Source organism: Antechinus flavipes, chromosome 1 (assembly GCF_016432865.1).
Source record: "Antechinus flavipes isolate AdamAnt ecotype Samford, QLD, Australia chromosome 1, AdamAnt_v2, whole genome shotgun sequence".
Taxonomy (NCBI): domain Eukaryota; kingdom Metazoa; phylum Chordata; class Mammalia; order Dasyuromorphia; family Dasyuridae; genus Antechinus; species Antechinus flavipes.
The window spans coordinates 22,059,032-22,080,391 of record NC_067398.1 but is presented as its reverse complement, the minus strand read 5'-3'; the positions used below and the strand labels follow the sequence as shown (position 1 = coordinate 22,080,391).

General features: G+C 36.5%; 1 protein-coding gene across 1 annotated transcript in view; it reads left to right on the top strand.

Annotated features, from left to right (window-relative positions):
* Positions 1-21,360, top strand: part of CADPS (calcium dependent secretion activator) — a 542,165-nt gene that overhangs the window by 363,420 nt on the left and 157,385 nt on the right. Inside the window, 2 exon segments of the mRNA XM_051980071.1 lie at positions 13,247-13,383; positions 16,213-16,400. Of these exon segments, the coding sequence (XP_051836031.1) occupies positions 13,247-13,383; positions 16,213-16,400 (325 nt within the window).

Below are 21,360 nucleotides of genomic sequence, written 5' to 3'. Positions count from 1 at the left end.
TGAGCAAAGACAGTACCTGTCCTCAGGGGCTGGGCCTGCTGGGACCAAGTGACTTCACTCCTTAGCTCCCCACCTTCCAGAAAAATGATACGGTTAAATAAACTAGGTCAATGATCACTTTAGAGCTAGAAAGCACCTCAGAGTCCAACCTTGCCTCTCATTTTACAGATGAAAAAAAGGCACATAGACTTTAAGTAACTAGCTCAGTATCACAGGGTGGTATCTGAGGGACTATATGACCTCAGGTCTCCTGATTGCAAACATTAGGGTCCTATCCATTGTGTCAGGCCCTTAATTCTAGTCTCTTCTAATTCTTGTATTCTATGATTCTCTTCATGATTTCTAGCACACCAGTTAACATACTCATTAGCGTTTTTTTTCCCCCGCCTTTGGTCATTGAGATTGAAAAGTAAGATACTCTGAACGTGTAATTTCATCAATTGAGAAATCCCATTGTGGAAATTTTCTCTACCAATGAAAAAAGTCAACTTTTTATGACTTAGTATCTGAGCTTGTCTCGAGACCCTCATTGGTTATATGATTTGAGAAAGACAGCATAAGGACTATGGAAGAATCACTGAATTTGGTCTTAAAGGAAATGGGTTCAAATTATGCTTCTGCCATTGACTGGGCATATGGGCAGATCACTTAATCTCTTTTTGGGCTGTTTTCTCATCTGTAAAATGAGGGTGTTGGATTAGATGACCTTTTAGGTCTTTTAAAATATATGATCTTTGGAAATCATGTGCTCATGGACACATAGCTAATATATATTGAAGCCAGATTCTCTAGACCTGAAAACTGACCAAATCCATTAACCAATCCAATCTAATCAATATTTATTAAGTATTTATTAGGTGCCAGGCACTGTGCTAATGCCGGGGATACAATCAATAAAAAGATACACCTTGACCTCAAGGAACTCACAGTCTAATGGAAGGATGAGGGGAGATAACAGTCAACAGAAAACAAAAAAGATGGGAGGCAGGAGGAGACCAAGAGGCAAGGCAGAGTGGGGACAGAATAGCCAATGCAAAGTGGAGTGCAAGGCATGAGGAGGAGTTTACTAGTCCACACTCCAGTCTGCCAATCAAGGGAAGAGGAGGTTGAGAGACTTGGTGTCAGTCAAGGTTTGAGTTTGCAGAATGGTGATGAGATTAAAATTCAAGAGATAAACAGATTCTTGTTAAATCCTTTTAGTCCCTAATCCTAATTGGGGTTTTCTTGGCAACAATACTGAAGTGGTTTGCCGCTTGCTTCCTTCTTTAATTCATTTTACTGAGGAGGAAACTGAGGCAAATGGTGTAAAGTGACTTGTTCAGGATCACACAATCATTGGATTGCATCCATGTCAAGAGTTCCTGAAATGCAAATTTACTCAGCCAAAACATAAATCCCAGGTGATTGAAGCTAGAAAGGATCTCAGCAGTCTTCCAGTCCAGAGGTATCAAATCTGCAGTTGCCAGGATGCCTCTTGCAAAATTTCCCAGTGCCAACCAAACCAGATTAAAATGGAATGAGGAAACATTTAATAAAAGAAATTTAAAATACAATACAATATTGATAGTGTTAACTTCTGGTTTTCTGAGTCAATCTGTGGCCCACAGAGATAAGTTTCTATTTGAGTTTGACATCGCCGCTGGATTTTAACCCCCCTCTTTTTCCAGATGAAATAGAGGCCCAGGGCAGCAAAGTAACTTGGCTAGATTGGCAGAGGAGGTAAAACCCAGGCCCTTGAATGAAAATCCTTCATTCCTCTGAAATCTTAAAGTCTTCGAGAATTGCCCTAAAATAGTCAATGACTTGCCTATCAGGGGGAAGAGGAGACTGAGGGACTATTTCACTGATAGTGCACGTTTAGAAGCAACACATAAAGCCAAGTCTTTCTAGAGCCAAGGTGGGCCTTTTGTGAACTGTGCTAATGTGCATGAGTAGTGTTAAAGAAATTTCTCTTAATTTAAGCTAAATTCTGTGCATTATTCTGGGCCATAAGGTCATTTAAAATTGGAAGGGACATCATAGATCACCTACTCCAACCCCCACATTCTACAGGAAACTGAGACCCAGAAAGATTTTGAGTTCAGAAAATGAAAAAAAAAAAAAGCATAGCATAACGCTCAGCTACAAAAGAGCCTTTAGTAACATTAAGTAATCTAAAAAATTGGCTAAAAATTGAATGCATAATAAGATAAAAATTAAGGTTATTTTGCTATCAAAGGCACAAAATGTCAAATCTTAAAGACGGTCAAGTATTGCATTTTAAAAAGATCTCCTTGTCCAGTAAAAAGGTAAGAGCCATTGTTACCCATTTAAATCTGGCATCTCTCTCTCTCTCTCTCTCTCTCTCTCTCTCTCTCTCTCTCTCTCTCTCTCTCTCTCTCTCTCTCTCTCTCTCTCTCTCTCTCTTTCTCTCTCTCTCTGTATGTATGTGTGTCTCTGTCTCTGTCTCTGTCTCTGTCTCTGTCTCTCTCTGTCTGTCTGTCTCTCTCCTTAAATGCTTCTTTTACAAATAGCCTTCCGGGTAGATGGTAGATGCCATTCTTTCTAATGAGTGATTTTTTTTTCCAGAATGATACACTGAAGTAACAACTTTCCAATTGCTTTACTACTATTATTGTTGTTATTGTTATTATTCTTTTCATGGAGATAGTAAGCAGCTAGAAAGGGTAGAAATTTTCTTGGTGATAAAAACAAAACAAAACGAAACAAAACAAAAAAAAAAAACACTCCAGTCTTGTCATGTAATATATATTCAAGAGAGACTTGAGAACATCACATCATGCAGTCCGGGATTTGGGAGCAAGGCGGAATTTGTTGGGCGCCTACTTAATTTGGCTTCACAGGCTTCTGTAGGCAGATTTTGTTCTCTGACCTCATGACTGCAAAACAGTGTTCAACTGCAAAATCTAAAGACAGTCTCAGGAAAAGTGGAGTGGAATATTGCTATGCAATTTCAACACTGAAAAATAGATCCTGCTATTCCTTATTTTGCGTGGGACTCGACAAACCCTTTTATTTGGGTTGCCCAGATCTTAAAAATGTGGTGTTTTGAGATATGTATATATTCTTTTTTTTTCTTCTTTGCTACAATTAAAAAAGAAAAAGAATTCCAAACTACAAGTGGTTTCTTTTCTTTTTGTTTGGGGTGTGGTTTTCATTGGGGTATTTTTTTTTGCCCTGGACAATTAATATCATTGTTTCATTTTTAGAGATTGGGGTTTTCATAAAAATTAATTTCCAGAACTATAGATAACAGGACTGTCAAGATTTATATTCCCCTATGGCAATACTAAGCATCCTCAAAGTCGTCACTTGCCCTTGTCTTTGTCCTCTCTCTGTTAGTGTTATATAAAAGTAAAAATTACATCTCTACTTATCATTTTGCAGGAGGGGCAAAAAAAAGCCTTTTTTAAACTTAAAAATGGGTCAGGAAATGTTTGACAGAACCCCTTGTTATATTTTTCATTTTTAATGTCTGTTTCTAGCTAATAACTGTTAAGCCCATCATATGCCAACAGTTGGATGTCTTTGAGAATTGTATTATATGTTCCACCCTGATAATCAGTCAGGATGATTATTTCCCTAATTGATTTTTTTAATCGTTTGTTTGTTTGTTTCCAGCAGTTAGGATTTGGGGGTGTTGAATTTTTTGTTGTTGTTGTTATTGGTTTGGGGGATTTTTTAAAATTATTTTTTAGTTTGTTTTCTTTTTCATTCTTTGCTTGAACCCAAGTACTTTAGCTGCTAGGATAGAACTCCTGTCTGCTTTCCGAAGCCTTGTTGCTAGTCTTTATGTTATTCTGGTTTGTTCCTTCTTACCCTGCTAACTTCTAGCTGGACTCAAGGGTAAGTGCTCCCTGTAGCTAGCACAGCTCAGATAATCAGTTGAGATTATCTGACATCTGCAATGTGCTTTTTTTTTTCCTCTCTCTTAAAACTTTCCTCATGTTTAGATCTCGTAGTAAAACTTTTCATGTTATTTTCCTGAACTCAGGTTTGAAATGTCAGCTTCCATACTAAACGTAGGATGCATGTGATGTGTGCATAATTGCCTTCTCTCCCTGGCTTTCATATTGGCATCAAGTGATTTCTCTGACTAAAGCCAACCATTGACATCTCTTCTTTTGATTTTTGGTTTCTGTCCCGAGATGTAAATATGAATTGAGCATCACAATGAAACTGTAAATGATCCCTTTGTTTCATGGAATCCACATCGACTTGACTGCTTTAATGCCTGAAAACAGATCATTCTGCACTCTGACAATCTGTTGTGTTTTTTTTTTTTCCCTTTCCCCATTCCAGTTTCTATGGTCAGTGCACTCATGGTGTGGTAACCATAGATACTTAAGGGAATAAAAAGGTAGGATAGGAAGCCTCCCTGAGCAAGATTTCAAAACAGAAATATTCAGAATAATGGATAAATAAAAGTCCAAGCATGCCTTGCATGGGTCAGCATTCTTATTCCCTGATTTGGCAATTTCCTGTAATGTGGACACCCAATGGATGATCATTTGGAAAAAGAAAAAGGGAGGGGTGCAATCAGTAACTCTGTCCTAACCAAATGGACAGGTTGGGGTCATCGTTGAACCCAAATAACTCAGTCCACAAAGCTTGGGCATCACTCCTTCACAATGACCACGAATTTTCCCATCACAGTCACCTAAGCTATATAAGTAGTCCTGATGCTCCTTTTTAGTTAGAATAAGGTAATGCAAGTACAATTTCTTAAAGCGGTCTGGTTACTCTTTTCTAAAAAAAAAATAAATTTTTTTTTAAAAGATGCCTCAAAGAAAATGAAAACTTGACTCTTAAGAAAGTTTTCCTTCAGTTACTTGTTCAGTTATGAACTAAATATACAGTGTACTAATTCTTTATTCATATTTAAAAAGCTGTCGATCAAACATATGGTGAGTGCATAATTTATTAAGAGGAAGTTGGTCAAGAGAGCCGGCAAATATGCCATTGGAGTATTCTGAATGCCAAATGAGAGGGAGTAGGTCATGTCATTTCTCCTAACCATGTAATGATACTCCTTTCTTTTCTCCTTTTCTTTTCTATCTTTCTTTCTTCTTAATGTTTTTTGTTTATTATTTTTTTTCTTTTGCATAAATGTACCCCTGGTTAGCAGGCAGACTTCTTCACCACTCCAAGCAGATCCCTTATTTGACTTTTATTTTTATTTGAATGTCTGACGAGACATTGAATCAAGCTTTCTGTAGAATGTGACCTTAGTGAAAATTCAGGATTTTGCCACATTTTGAAGAATAAAAGAAAGGATGGGCAGGTGGATGGATGGATGGATAGATGGATGGATGAATGGATGGATGGATGAGTTCTGTTCTGATGGCATTACATGTATTTGCACAAAATGCATTGCTAGCTAGTAGTTTTTATTTTACTAATTGTCTGCTTTAATTGCTTTCTCTATTTATATCTCATGAAATCATTGCTATGTCTTCTTGTATTGTCAACTTGCAGATGCTACATTGCAGGAATGCAATCTTAAAGTATTAATTCAATATTCACATAATTTGCATGACCTAAAATGACACTGTAAATCACTTTGCTATTCTTTATAAAAGCATATACTTAAAAAAAAAACTAGACTCCCACAATCGGCTCAAAATATTTCAAAATGCTATGAGAAGTTCTCAATGTTCTATATTTATTGAAGAAGTATTTCTTTGGAATCTGAGATCTCAGACATCAACAATGTCATCCATTGAGCCATTTAATGTTTTCCTGATTTGTGTAGTGATTTACAGTATAATGCATTATTAACTACTGTCAAGTGCAGAAAATGATTGGTTACATTGTAGGGAAAATTTAAACATGGCCTAGTTATGTTTTATCTTCAAACCAGAAATTAATTAAAGTTAGAGTAAATACAGCAGGGGAAAGTTGAAAATCATTTATTGATTGGTGGTTGTTTTTTTTTTTTTTTAGATCATTGGCAATGTCACCACTTTATACCTTCTATTTTAGATGACCTTTAAAAAATTATATTAAAGCTGAAATGTGCATCATTAGTCCCCTGTTGAACTTTTTGTAGGAGTGCATTTTAGCTCTACAGATGTCCTTCTGTTTCCTTAATTAATGTCACCCTTCTGAACCATGCATGTAAACTCTGCTAAATCTAAGCAATCATAGAAATGTTTAGTTTTTCCTCCACCCATGCCATCATTTGTATGGCTTTATACAATGGGCATGGAAAAGTCTGTAGTTTGGTTTGGGATCTCTTCCACTGCTGTGTCTAACCAAAAAAAAAAAAAAAAATAGCAAAACAAAACTAAATCACAACTAAGAGTTCCCAGAAAAAAAAAAAAAAAAAAAAAAAACTATTTCAGCCTTTGACTACCCCCATTAAAGAATCTTTTAGGGAGATCCATAAATAACTAGCTGCCATCAATCATTGTCACTTCTTTATTTCATGTCTTCTGATGAGGTTGACTAGTGTCATTGTTCGTTACTGTCCAAACCATATATTCATTCTTGTAATGTCAAACAGATATGACAAGCACACATTTTCCAGATAAGAATGATACAAAGTCACCTTATAATTGTGGTTTGGGTTCACAGATGTGAATTTGGAATTTTATTGGCTGTTCATTTACCTTTTGACTCATTCTCCAAGATAATCATTGGATTCTAAATCCCAGGGGTGAATAAGATGGCCGGCTACCTCTAACCTTTTAATTAGCCTTTCTTTAGGGAGCTGGTTCTCTTTCATTGAAATTCATCAATAGTATAATAGCCATTTATTTACAACAGCAAAAGTCCATACTTCCTCTTTTATATAAAAAATCCCAAAATTTAATCCTGCAAACTAAAAAGTGAGATTGGATTATCTGTAAGGATTCACTTAGCTGCCAGAAGGGCAGCAGAATACCAATTGCATGGATTGGTTAAATTAAAAAAAAAAAATGTCCTTACCAAAAGGAGAAAACAAATGCCTTTGCTTAAAAAAAAAAAATTAAAAAAAATTATAAACTCTATCTTAAAAATGTGTGTCTAATACAAGATCACATTTATATTTGCTGATGAAACAGGATAACATGGAAAAAAGACTATATATATGTTTGGACATATATATATATATATATATATTTCTATATATCTCTTATACCTGGTTCTATAGGGAGGAGAGAAAAAGAACATTGAAAGTGAAATGAACTATAATCTAATTATGTAAATCTGAAATCTAATTATGAAAATGAATGCTGTAAGTGACAGGCTGATCAACTCAAGGCTACTTCACTGGAATTTTTAAAAGAAGCATGTTTAGCTTCCTTAATATGGGGCTCCTGTTTCCAGATCCATAAAGAAATTTGTTTCTACCAAATTTGGGGACAAATTGAGTTTGTTCGTTTCTTCTTAATAAAAGTATCCCATCTTTCATCAAAAGATGAAGGAAAGAAGGAAGGATGGAAAGAAGGAAGGAAGGATGGAAAGAAAGAAGGAAGGAAGGAAGGAAGGAAGGAAGGAAGGAAGGAAGGAAGGAAGGAAGGAAGGAAGGAAGGAAGGAAGGAAGGAAGGAAGGAAGAAGGAAGGAAGGAAGGAAGGAAGGAAGGAAGGAAGGAAGGAAGGAAGGAAGGAAGGAAGGAAGGAAGGAAGGAAGGAAAGAAGGAAGGAACATTTGTCTGTACCCTTTGCTCCCACAAGAACAAGCTTTCACAAGCACAAATCCTTTGCCATAAACATCCTTAGGAATCTCAAATTCTAATATCAGTTAAGATAGCCTATGGAAAGCAATGTCTTTCATATCCATTATTATGCCCTGATAACTGCTTTATATTTTATGTTCAAGAAGTCCTTTTGCAGGTATAAGCCTTCACATTAAGCACTTAGGGTTGTTCTGTGTGGTCCTTTAAATTATCCCAAGGTAATAAAAATTATTGCTCCAAAGAACGAGATAAGCTATCTGTCTTAATAGCTGTGAATCCAAAGCCAAGATTTACTGCTTCCCATAGCTGGGGCTGGAGAAAGTAGATGGGTGTTTAATATAAGATAGTCAGCACTTGGTATTTTTTTAATATTAGTGGATAAGAACAATGGTGCCCTTCTGCCCAGATAGCACACAAACCAAAGGGCACAGGGTTTTTATGTTGCTGACATATCTCTGATTTATATTTTCCTCTTGTTGATGTTAAAATCAATTTGAATCTTCTGAGCACATACCAACTCTTGGCAGAAGGGAATGGCCCCAAAGCCCATGAGATTAACAACTCAATAATCAGGAAATGGATGGATCGTGATTGCTTTGGATGCTATTTGGAGAGGTCACATCTGCCAAAAGTTAGCATTAGAGATTAAAAAAACAAACAAACAATTAATTATACAAGGATGAGGGAACAGGTAGGATCGTCATTTCAAGGTAGAGGATAATGTAAAGAAAATCCAGCCCACACCCTTCTTTTATGATTGGGAAAAGTGAAGCCCAGGGCGGTGAAGGAGTGAGTCAGCTAAGTTAGTGAATTACTCAGGGTCCCAGTTAGTCATAGAGATGGGGTTTGAATTTGGGCTGTCTGCTTCCAGAGTCATCCCTTTATCTAGCACACCCACACTGTCTTCAGGAAAAACTGAAGCAGAATACCTCGTAGAAGAAAAGAGAGAACAATATAGGAAACACGAGATTGTGTTGCTGGGGAGTCACACATGAGTTATTTGAAACTGAACTTGGAACAGCTGGACGGTGGCAGTGTTTTATCTAAAAATACATAACATATGTAATGCATATGGGCCCTAGACTTGTATAGAGACACATGCAGGCAGTCTGAATGGTATCCAAAGACACCTGCACCTTGAATGCTGTTTCCTTCTCTAAGAACTTCTAAGAACACATGTTCCCATTTTGGGATTTACATCCAAGACACCATCTGAATCTCCATGTGTGTAGCTCTTAATAACACCAGTGAGAAATCTGCCTAAATAGAGGTGTCAGAGTAATTTAGTCAGCTTATAATACCTACCAATTGTTGGGACACTGCCCAATAAGGCACATTGAGAGCATGCAAAAGTAATGGCAGATATGAAACCTACCCTGCCCTCAGGAAGCTTCCTATCTAACTGGAGAGAGGAATTTTGTGAACAAGAAATACATGAAAACATTTATCTTTTAACAGATCAGACCTATAGGAGTGCAAGTTGTAGCCACAAATGTTCAAAGGAACAGCAAAGGAAACACATTATTAATGCGGGGTGAGCTCCTTTGAGGTAGTAGGATTGAAGCCAGGTACTATAGGAGGAAGACACGATTTGAGGATTGGGAAGAGAGGGAGGTTTTCCTCAGATAAGGAATGGAAACAAAAATCAAAGTCTAGAAATAAGAGTTAGCAAGATGATGGTGGGAAGTAACAGATAGCAATAAGTCAGATTTCTTAATTGCAATAAGTTTTGCAAAATGTTCCACTGATAATAAGAAAACAATAACAACAACTAAAATTTATATAGCATTTTAGCCCTGAAAAGCACTTTCCAAATGTTATCTTATTTGAGCCTCACAACAACCCTGGGAGGTTGGTGCTACTATTATCCCTATTTTGTAGATGAGGAAACAAAGACTGGAAAAGATTAAATGATTTATACAAAATCAACTAACAAGCATTTCATGTCAACAAGAATTTATTCAGCCCCTGCTAGGTCCTGAGGGAAAGTGCTGACACATAGAGATTAAGTGTCTGAATTAAAAGGCAAATCTTTCTGATTCCAAATCCTGCACTCTATTTACAACCCTCTCTAGCTCTCTTTGAGGGTGATGATTCAAGTTTTATAATTTTCTTTTTGCAGAGAAGGAAACTGAGGTTCAGTGACTTACCCAGAAACACAGTAAGCATTAAACCTGGTAGATAGGCTTTGGTTTCCTGACTCCAAGTCCAGAGTTCTTTCTATTCATATAAAGTAGTAAGCTCTTTTATAAGACAGCCTGCCTAATGGGAAATCTGCCTAAATAGAGGTGTCAGGGTAATTTAGTCAGCTTATAGTACAGCTATTGGAACCTTTGACATTTTGAGCCCAATTCCAAGCATATCAATTTTTTATCCATTCATACTTGATGTATTTGAATACATCCTTTCCCTGTGACTAGAGCTAGCTTCAGGGACCAATTACTTGATAAATATTTGAAATCCTAGGATCATCGTTAAGGGACAAGAACTCTTGGTAAACACTTCCTCCATCATGAGATCATAAATGAAGAGCTAGAATAGGGCCTTGGAGATCATTTTGCCTATCCTGTTCTTTTGAAATGAAGCTCAAGACCAGACTAAAAATTTGTCCAAGGTCCATTGGCTCAGGGAAGACATCAGATTAAAATCCTTGTCTCCTGATTCCAAGCTCAATGTTCTTTCTGATTGTTGATAGACTGAATAAAAAAAAAAGACTAGTTTCTAAGGTCAAGAGTAGAAAATAATTTTTATCTCAGTAAATTTAGGCTTTAAGAGTTAAAGTTTTAAGGGATTTGGGTAGTGGGTTTTTTTTTTTTTAAGAATATTTAGTTCAAAGAATGAATAAGTTTCAGAGGTCATCAAGTCCAAGCATCTCATTTTATAGATGAAGAAAACAAGGTCTGGGAAAGCAGTTCAGCCAAGGAATCATAATCATTATTATCAGTAAGATTTGAATCCAGGTCCCCTGACTCCAAAGCCAGTGACTTTTCCACTAAACAGCACTACCCTGCAGATATACCTTTAAAGTTTATGAAAAATTAATGATAATTTGCATGGGTCATGTTGTTCAGTCTTTAAAACACCATCCGTTGGGAAAGTGAGAACGGCCCACCAAGAAAATCAGTTAGGCAACAAAGTTTACAAAGGATCATGAGATCTTAGCTCTAGAGAGAGAAGGTACTCCAAAGGCCACCTAGTTCAATCCTTTCATTTTACAGAAGAAGAAACTAGTAAAGAGAAGATACTCAGAACATATGGACTATTTTTAACAACTCTAAAGGGGCCCCTTTCCCCAAGTTTGGTACCCAGTATGCCCCAAATCTTAAAGAGAAAAGTGATAAAATATAGAAGCCAAACTGGCAAATGAAGGCCTCTAGCCAATTTGTCATTTCTCAGTCTCTGAGACTGTTTGAGTGCTTAACCTGCCTCTAACAAAATAAAATGTCTGGTCTAGCTGTTAAAAAAAAATAGGAGAGGAAGAATATAACATTCCTGGCACTAGGGAGAAAAATGGATTTGAAAATAGCATGAACACAACCTTTAGTTATTCATATTAATCAAATTGATCTTAGCCTCAAGGGACAGAAATGGGAGGGCATCATCTGTCAAGAGAGATAGAGACCTTGCTGGACATGTGTAGATGATGTTCTACCGTGAGAGACCCAAGGTTGTGGAAGACTTAGGATACAGTGCCTCAGGCCAGAGAAGTCAGAATATGTCATTGAGGTGAGATCCTGATTTCTTACATGGGGGAAAATCTATCTCATAAACACACACACACACACACACACACACACACACACACACACTTTCTCATTTGCTCTAAGATAAGCCAGCTTTCTGACATCAACTCCAGAGGGCACTGCTCTGCCATACTCCTTCCTTGCCAGACACAATGGGTCAACTGGCAAGCAACTCAGAGGCAAATAGAATACTGCGTGAGGAAGAGAAGGGGAGAGAAAATCTACGCCGATTCATAGACCACCTCCCCAACCAGCAAGATAAGGCAGTTTCACAGCCAAGAGGATTTTCAGATTCTCTTGAATCAAGTGTGACTTGGGTGGGGATTAGGGGGAAGAGAAGCAGAGAATACCTCTTCCAAAATATCATTTTAAAAACATACATTATCTGATCATTCTGGCAAGTCTGTTCCTCTTTAAAGAGACACATCCTCAAGATGCCTTCTGGAAACCTTTGCTCACGCATGTCTCAGACATAAACAATGCATCTTGTTCAGACACTGAATACTTGGTGCCATGATCAGAAGACTTTTAAAAATTGGAGGAGAGTGCATTGATCTATGAGCTCCAATGAAGTTCTATTTGGACGCACATTTCCATGTTTCCATGATAAGAAGAATTAAAAATAGTGCAAGGAAAGATGTCATTTTCAAATCCTACTGCCTCTAGCCCAAGATTTTAATAGTAGGGAGGGGGATTTTTCATAGGTACAATGACTCCAGTAGGGTAGACTTGCAAAATGGTTTCCCCCAATCACCTTCCCAGATTTGGATTACTGATTTTTCCTGTGCCCCATCAGTCATCGTTGACATGCCCCTGTGTTCCACTAAAATAGTATAAGAAAAGAAGGGGATAAATAGCTTACTCTAGTTGTTGAAAGAATCTGCTGGAAATCTCTGCATTAAGAGGACTAGGAGACAGATGAAGGAATTGGTTCTTTTCCTCAAGTAGCCACCTCCCACCCCACCCATGAATTTCATGGAACAACCCCTCAACTTGGGTCCTCTCTTTTTTCACTGATAAAAATTAGCACATTTTACTTAAACATATTAAGATGAATTCGCTTTTAGGAGGATTCCTCACCCTGAAAAAAATTGTTAGTACACTGAGATTATTAATTCACAACAAATGGCAAATCATAACCCTTCCTGAGTAAATTTCTCTCTGTAAGCTCAATTCATGACATAAACTCACTCTCCAACTATTCTCAGCTGTACAAAATTGCATTCCCATATAACTTATTCTTCATGATTAGCTAAAAATCTTTATGATTTGGAGTGTATTTTGTGGGGGGAAGACCTTTCTTAAAATCAATTGGCACTAGATGTGGAAGGACTGCCCATGTCGGGCATTGGCTGAAAATTATCGAAACCCCTTTTTTCCAGACAGTTTCCTTCCAGATCCTAGAAAATATAGAAAAAAAAAGCTCTGGCTATCCCTTTAGTAGAATGGCAGAATCTATTTGAATTCACCATCAATAACTAAATAGGCTTTGCTAAGCTGAAGTTGGGTCATCCAACAGTGCTCTTTGAACAAGAGGCTAAGTTGATAGTTTTGCATTCCTTTTTTTCAGCAGAATGTTAATGCACTGTCATTGCGATCACCAGATAAGATGTGGATGCCAATATATTTTTGCTGAAATGAAATAAGCTAATCAATAAGTGATGCAAGTTGACAATGGGAGGTCAAAAGTATATTTTGGTTTGATAAGGGTGGGAGGGGCGGGACTAAGAGAAAGTGGTTAGAGTTCAAAATGCATTATGAATTCCTGTATATTGGAAATGTCAAAGAAAATGTGTGTTTCTCTGAATTGTGTCTCTCTCTACATGTATAAATGAACAGATGCAGATAGAGCTCAAAAACATGGCATGGATGAATTTATCTCTTCCAATCCCTGTAACTTTGACCACGCTTCCCTCTTTGAGATGGTGCAGCGCCTAACTTTGGACCACAGACTAAATGATTCCTATTCTTGCCTGGCAAGTATATTCTTTGGTCTACAGTGGTTTAAACATAAGCATCTTGAAAGAGAACTTTTTTTTTGGTTGCCACTTTCACCTTTTCTAGAAAACCTAGTGAAAGTAGAAAGAGGAGCTACCCTAAACATCCCTGTGCTCTGGAGACAAGGAGCTAAGTTCTAAGTTTGTGTTCTTTCTGAAGGATAGTGATGCACACACTTAAAATCTGTTGATAAGATGAGACTGCTGAAATGTTTTGCCTAATGTAATGAATTGATCAAGAAATAACCTCCTATTCTATTGCAGGAGTATTTTCAAAAGATAAATCAATCTTTGATTTCCTGAACTGAATTTATAGTTCTTTGAAAAAATTAAAAAAAAAAAAAAAGGAAGGAAGGAAGGAAAATTCTGTAGGGACAAGCTATTTACAGAAACCAACCCAATTCCCTATGCTGCTTTCCTAACCTGTCTCTTTACATAGAAGAGACAATAAGATTCCTAAAAAGACAGAGTTTCTCACTGATTTATGATGAATTTAATATTACTACCTTAAAGACATAAAAATTTAATTCCCTCTCCCCAAAATCCTCGGGTCTTTGGAAGATATAATTTGGCATCCTGAGTCCCTCTTTTCCCTGTGCTTTATGATTCATTTAATAAGCCTTGACAAGATAAGGTTTGTGTGATTTTAGAAAACTTTGCCAGTTTTTCTAAAAGGTAGGCATCACCGGTCCCATTTTACAGATAGAGGAAATAAGCCAGGGAGGGGAAATCTTAGTGGACATATATTTCTTGCCCTTAACTTCATTTCAAACCTCACAGCACAGAAAAGAAAAAAAAATCTGCATGACTTTAAACCACTGTCTTTTCTAAGACACACTAAAATCTTCCAGAACTAGGTCTGACTTGTTTTTGAAAGATGTTTTATTTAGATTTAGGAAACACAAATAATATGTTTATAGGAAAAATAGTAAAAAAAACAATGGGAGAAAAGGAAAGATTTGATGCATTGCAATAGAATTGGCCATTTCACATAAAGGAGCCATTGGTAATTGTATACTTAAAATCATTTTTACCACAAGATTTGAACTCTTTCAACCTAAAAGTGATTTTAGATGTTTTTGGAAGTTTATTTTGTATATCAAAGCCATGACCCCATATTTATTTAACAAGATTCTGTGATAGTCATTATAATTCATACTAGTCCATCTAATAGCTGAACTAATTCATATCATTTTATGGCTAACTTCTATCCTCTGAAGACTGGTTTTTCCCCCATTTTTCTTTTCTAAACAGCTGGACTCATATTAACATATATGCATCTTGACCTAGTTGTCTTATTTGTTCATTTTCTTTTGTCCTGAAACGTCTCGTTGAGAGAAACTATTGCATCATCTAAAAGTTAATTTGGAAAGGAAATATGAAATTTCATTTCCTTTTTTTTTATTTGTATTTTTTTCTAAAAAATGACAACCCCAAACAGAGAATATTTGATGAAAAAATCATATCTCCCCACCTGAATACCTAGGTCTATGAATTTTCAAGAACAAAGTTTCAGGCACATAAAAAGGAAAAGAATCTCATCTCCCTTCCTCTATATATTCCTTTCCTCATTATTATAATCTTTTCTTCCGTTGGTTTTGGAGTCCGACCAGCAGGGCTCCATAAATTTTTCTGTGTCTTCGACTGAGATCCTAATTGATATTTCTTCAACTCTTTTCAAAGCAGTTATTTTGGCATCTACAAAAGACTTGGTGTCATCTGAGTCGTAGAAAATATATTTTAATCTTTCACAGCAGTGTTGTTTCTAAGATTTAGCATTTGGGGTAGCAGATGGGGTGGCAAGGAAGTTGTCTATAGGGGCAGTGCTTTGCCTCAACCACTCTCCCGCCCGTTGCAATAACTTATAATTTCAAAAAGGAAAGATGCTCTCATTTGATACCTTAGAGAGCTCCATTTCCCTGACTGATTAGTACCCAAGTCTCCAATAAGAACTAATAGCGCTGTATAGCAGGGTTGTCTACTCAACTCCAATTGCCCTCCATGTATTCCCAGCTAGCTGGACAGTGCCCCCCTTTGCATTAACAGAACAAGGGAATATTCCAAAGATGACCCCAAGAAGAAGCTAGAGTTAAAAAAACAAAACAAGCAACAACAACAGAATTAAACCTTTTTCCTTCGTGCTGTCAAATAACCATCAGAAATGATTTAAATCAATTAAATGAATTCTTAGTTCAGAAATGGGGAACCTGTCACCCCACCCATTTGTTACAGTAAAGTTGGAGATTGGGTATGTTTCGCTTTTCTATGTAGAGTTTGGATTGGTCAAAAGCCAAACGAGAACCCAATAATTGCCAAAAATTAAAAAAAAATAAAATAAAGATACACAAACCAAGGCAAAAGCAGCTCCTCTAGATATGATTAAGTGTATTGAAGAAATAGCATTAAGAATCACTTATGCAATGCTATTTGCATATTTATGGAATTACCTTTATTTTAAAATAAAAGGACTTCCTTCCAAAATCAGGTATCAAAGCTATTGGCATATAAGCAGACTATAACTCACTTTTTCTAGCACTTAAAATGTATTTGCTCTTTACATTAGTCTAAACAACTTTCCCCTCAGTTATATTATACTGAACGAGAGAGAAAATATTATTGGGGTCTAGACTAAAGAAAAGACTTAATTCTACTCTGAATCTACCAATGTGTTACTAAGTCTTAGAACATCACCCCCACCCTCCATCCTGGCTCCTTTTGCCAACCTCCCACCAATATCACGCAGTTCAAATCGTTCTCAAGAAAACAACCTATATTTAAAAAAAAGTCTCTCCTTTATTCTTTAAACAGGGCTGGTTCAGTCCTGGCCAGGTATTTGTACTAGATGAGTACTGTGCACGCAATGGAGTCAGAGGCTGTCACAGACATCTCTGCTACCTCAGTGATCTCCTTGAACGGGCTGAAAATGGAGCCATGATTGACCCCACACTGCTTCACTACAGCTTTGCGTTCTGTGCATCCCACGTTCATGGGAACAGGTAAGAAGATGTTCGAGTGGGCACTGGGTCAATGGTCCATAGTGATGATTTGAAATCATCTCTCACCCCTTGAAAATATCCCAGAATCATATGTTTGATTGGACTCATTTGGACATGTCAGACATGGCTACACAAATAAACAATCGGGTCTCAATTATTCACACTGATACTCTGGCAAAGTCATTGCCTAAATGATACAATGTAATAATAGTCAATGCAAAAAACATCTACATTTGGATTTAGAATCCAAGAGATTTTTTTCAACTATATTACATTTGTTTTTTATTTCAATTTTGCTGAAGCTTATATGAAGATGAGACTGCAGTTCCTTAGGGCTCTCCTGATGGATGTTAGAAAGGGAGTTGGGTTCTAATTAATCTACACATGGGCAAGAAAAATGTCCGCACTTGTCATCCATCAGAACACTGTCTATCCTTTTCACCTTGGGTGTTGAATACGCAATGTCTAGTGCCCTTCATTTATGAGAGTATGAGAACATATCTCTAACTTTATTGGTTGCCATAAGATGCACTCTAGGCTATATTCCATTATTGGTAGGGTAGATGAACTTGGGCACCATGAAATTCTAACATTTGGCACTGAAGGACAATATCAGATGTTTATTGAAATGTTTATCTATAAAAACAAGTTATCCATTCTCATTGTTGCAGTGTTCCAACCTTTTTGTTTAGATAAGAGAAGAGTTAGACTGGCCCTGGTCCCCAAAGGGCATTATCTTGAAAGTTCCACTTTTATTTTTTTTATAAATATATGCACTCCGATGACTATCTGTTACAGCCTCTTGGACTGAAATCTTTTTTTTAAAGAAGTTGCATTATATACTCTGGGTTGTCACACTGTATTCTACATATGTTACTGAATAAGAAAGTGTTATAAAATAATGAAGTGTTTTTGTAAACTCCCTGGTAAACATCATCATGAATTATGATACACATTGTCTGGATTTCATATTGTAACACTGCCACTTGATTCACAGTTAGGTTTATACATCTTGTCATGGAAACAGTTTGGGATCTCTTATTTTCTTTTCAGTTCTGATTTTTCCTTATGCAAGTTTACATCTTTTTTTCTTATTATTTTCATTTGAATGTATTTGTTTGCATTTTTGTTTTCATGCTTTCTTTTTGTTCTTTCTCCTTTTACATGTGTTTCTTATTTTGTTTTTCTCTTCTGTGGCTGGCCACATGCTGCATGCCGTCCCTTAAACCATCCCTTCCTCAAAGTCAACAAATGCATGGGTTACTTAGTGGGTTGTTTCCAAGTGCAGACAATGAGGGGAGCAAAAACCCCTCCCCTCTGGAATCGGATGCCAAAAAGGATTCCAAAAAGGAGTCTAAAAAAAGGAAAGATCCTAAACCCCAGTTGAATCCTGATCCCAAAAGGTAAGGAGGAGTGGGGTGGTGACTTATATTTGAAGCATGTGGGCTATTCTTCCAACTCTGTTGCTGATGTTGCAATTTCCTTGAAATTCTTTTTTTTAAGCTTTTTCAAGATGAATTGTTGTTTCAGTCCTAGTGAAGAATAGTTCTACAGGATGGCAATGAATCATAATTAGAGTTTGGGAGATCATATTAGAATTGTTTATATTTTAAAAACCAACCAAGCAGTATGGAGACAGAATTGTGAGTCAGATATTTTCTTTCAGGGGCATCATTGCCTGGTACTTTCAAAGTTATTGACAAAGAACAATTCATCCATAATTGTTCTGAAAACAGGGGCAAAAAAAAAAAACAAAGAAGATGGGCTTGCTTCAGAGAGACCCATATGCTTATGGCACCCACGTCAAATACTGAGCAGAGCCACTCTCATTTTCATCCTATTCCTGAGACATTTGGAAGGGACAGAGAGGGAAAAAAATCCACATTCTATTAAAAAAAAACCTTGTAATGAAAAGCACAAAATAAATACAAATAGTAAATAAATAGATTGGGTTTTTGTCAGCTGTAAAATGAGGTGGTAACAAGATGAAGGTGGAATAAGACAACCTCTTATCTAAAAGGAACCTTTTAGATCTAAAATCTAAAGAGACTTCTGTGAATTTTAAGGAAGCTCTACTTTTAATGACTCTGCTATGACCCTTTAATCATGATGAAAGAGATTTCTGGCAAACGAATTTTATATCCAATAGCAAAAATATATAAAACACATAAGCTACTTGGCATTAATAAGTTACCGAAGACACATTTACCCGTTTTCATACTCAGGACAAGCTTGCTTTTTATTTTTAGTTTGATTCTATTGATTCGATTTTTTTCTTAGTACTGGAAGTTACACAATTTATTCTTAGGAAGAAAAGCCCCAAAATCTAGGAGCTTCCTCCAGAAAGAGGCTGGCTGTCAGTCAACCAGAAACGAAGGTCAAATCAAAGCATAATTCTGTGTGGCTATCCATCTCCTGTACCCACAATAGACAGTGATGGAGCTGAGGTGGATTGTCTGTTTATATTTTGTTTGTGTAAGGTCAGACAGTGAGACAACAGTAGCTCGGAGTCAGTAAGAAAGTGCAGAGAGAATGTGATTCAGATGTTTGAGAACCCTCAAGGTTAGGACTGACAGAATGACAAGCCATCAGAGTGGCAGCTAACTAGCTGCTGTCCAGGGTTCTGCTTTTTGTATGCAGCCTGGCCAGATGAGCAGTGTTGGACACAGTATTGGAATAAAACAGTTGCTGTTAAAAATGCAACTCCAACTTTGATCTGCCCCATTGACAACCTCCTATGTAAAACTGAAAAAAGAAAAAAAAAGTGATTTTTGAAACCTATATGTTGCCAGACAGACCAAAATTTCTGTCAGAAGACAGAGAAAAGGTTAGGAACCCAGTATGACCCAGAAATAGGTTGTAATCTGAGACTGACACCAAAACAATATCCATAGATTATATAATGTCTACTTTAACAATCCTAATTGATCATTGCACACTCTCCTCAGCTCATAGATTAGATAGTACTGAAATTTACCAGACTGACTATGGAGCATGCATATTAATCATTAAATTTAGACAGGCTAAATAACTGGTTTAACCAAGCTCACAATCTGCTCATGCTCCAGTTATGTTGAAAGCCCAATTCAATATAATCTAGCAAGCATTTATTTAGCACCTAATATGCATTAAGTACTATGGAGACAAGAGGAAAAATAACCTATATCATCAAGGACTTGCCATTCCATGGTAGGGTCAGGAAGAAGGAGAACAACTTGTCCAAAAAATATGGCAGAACACTTTCAAGGGGAAGGAAAATACTTTTAAGATGAATTCAGAAAGAAAGTAGCCCATGAGCTGAACATGAAAGGAAGTTAGAGATGCTGAGAGATGGAAAAAGGAAGAAAGTCTATTCTAGGCTTGATTGCTCTGCAAATAAAAATGCTATTTTCATAGGGATGTAGAGGAAATGGAGTAATACAAAATAAAGCTGGAAAGGCAGACTGAGATTGGACTGTGAAGTGTTTTAAACAATATGTGGAAATTTGTGGTTTATACTAGAGATATTAGGGAGTCTTTGAAGGTTCATCAATTGGCGAGTTACATAATCAAACCTTTGCTTTAGAAAGATTATTTTGACAGCTACAGAAAATTTATTGGAAAATGGAAAAATGCTGGAAACTAGAAATTTAAGTAGTATGCTACTTCAATAATCTAGGTAAGAAATGATCAAGACCTGAATTACAACAGAGTATAACTGGATTGTTAGATTATCCAAAGGAAAAGTCTTGGCAAATAGTGAGATATCTGCATATCTGTACAACTATAGGTATTGATATACATATATGTGTGTGTATATATATATACATTTTATATATTATATGTACATATGTATGTATATATATATATTTTAAAATAATTCTATGCAAGCAATTAAAGAAAGCCATTTCACTAGTCAATTGTAGTGGCTTTGATCCAAATTTGTTTTTTTAGACATTTTACTATGGAAACTATGGAATCAATATTGAACTGAACTTCTGAAGGTCACCTACTAATTACCATCATATCTCTCCACACTAAGTCATCATCTCACTTGTTTTATGTTCTTGGGGCATATTCTAGACTCATCTATGCACTTTATTTGGTAGATAGTGTATTAAATGAGGAGATTGTGTGGTATAATGGAAAGGGCCTCTAGAGAATCTGAGTTGGTAACACTTACTATGCAACACTATGTGTGTGAACTGTGTGACATTCCTCTCTATGCTTTCCAGTTTGTTTTTTTTCTTAATTGAATGAGGAAAGTTAAATTCAATGACCTCCAATATATTTTCTATTTTATAGACTGTATTTTATGATTTTAGAATGTTTATAATTAGACTTGTCATAATTAGCCATAAGTTATCATTCAGTTATCAGGAGAGGGGAAAAGTCCTAGAGATTAAAATACTCTCACCCTTTCTCTGGGAAGATGCTCAAGAAAAAATGCTAAATGTCATCGAAGATTATGTTTGAATAACACCAAAACATCTGGATAAAAGATGGGCAAGTTATCCAGGTGTTTGTTCTATATTAATTCAAGTCACAAGAGATTTTGAAGGACTTGAAGTCAGTCTTGTATAGATCAAAATCCCAAAAGTTGACTGAATCCCCTACTTTTTGAATCAGATTTGTATGTGTGTATGTGTGCCATGTCAACACACCCAGTGCCACAAGGCAAAAGTTAAGTTACCGTTGATTGTTTGAACAACTTTCTTTGAATCAAATCCCTTTGTATTTTGAATGTATTAAAAGAAAGGGAAGCATGGACATGTATACAGCTTGTTGCTTTTTTTACATTAGTTTTTAAAACATTTTATAATTCATTAGATGCCACAACTCTTAAACCAGCTCCCAGGGGTGCAGCCTTGAATTTTCATCATTGTGTATGTTTTTTCTAGTATTCTTTCTAGATGACATTTAAATTAGCATCACTTTGGTCACTCTCCCACAGAGACAAGGTAATCAAACAGCTTTGATG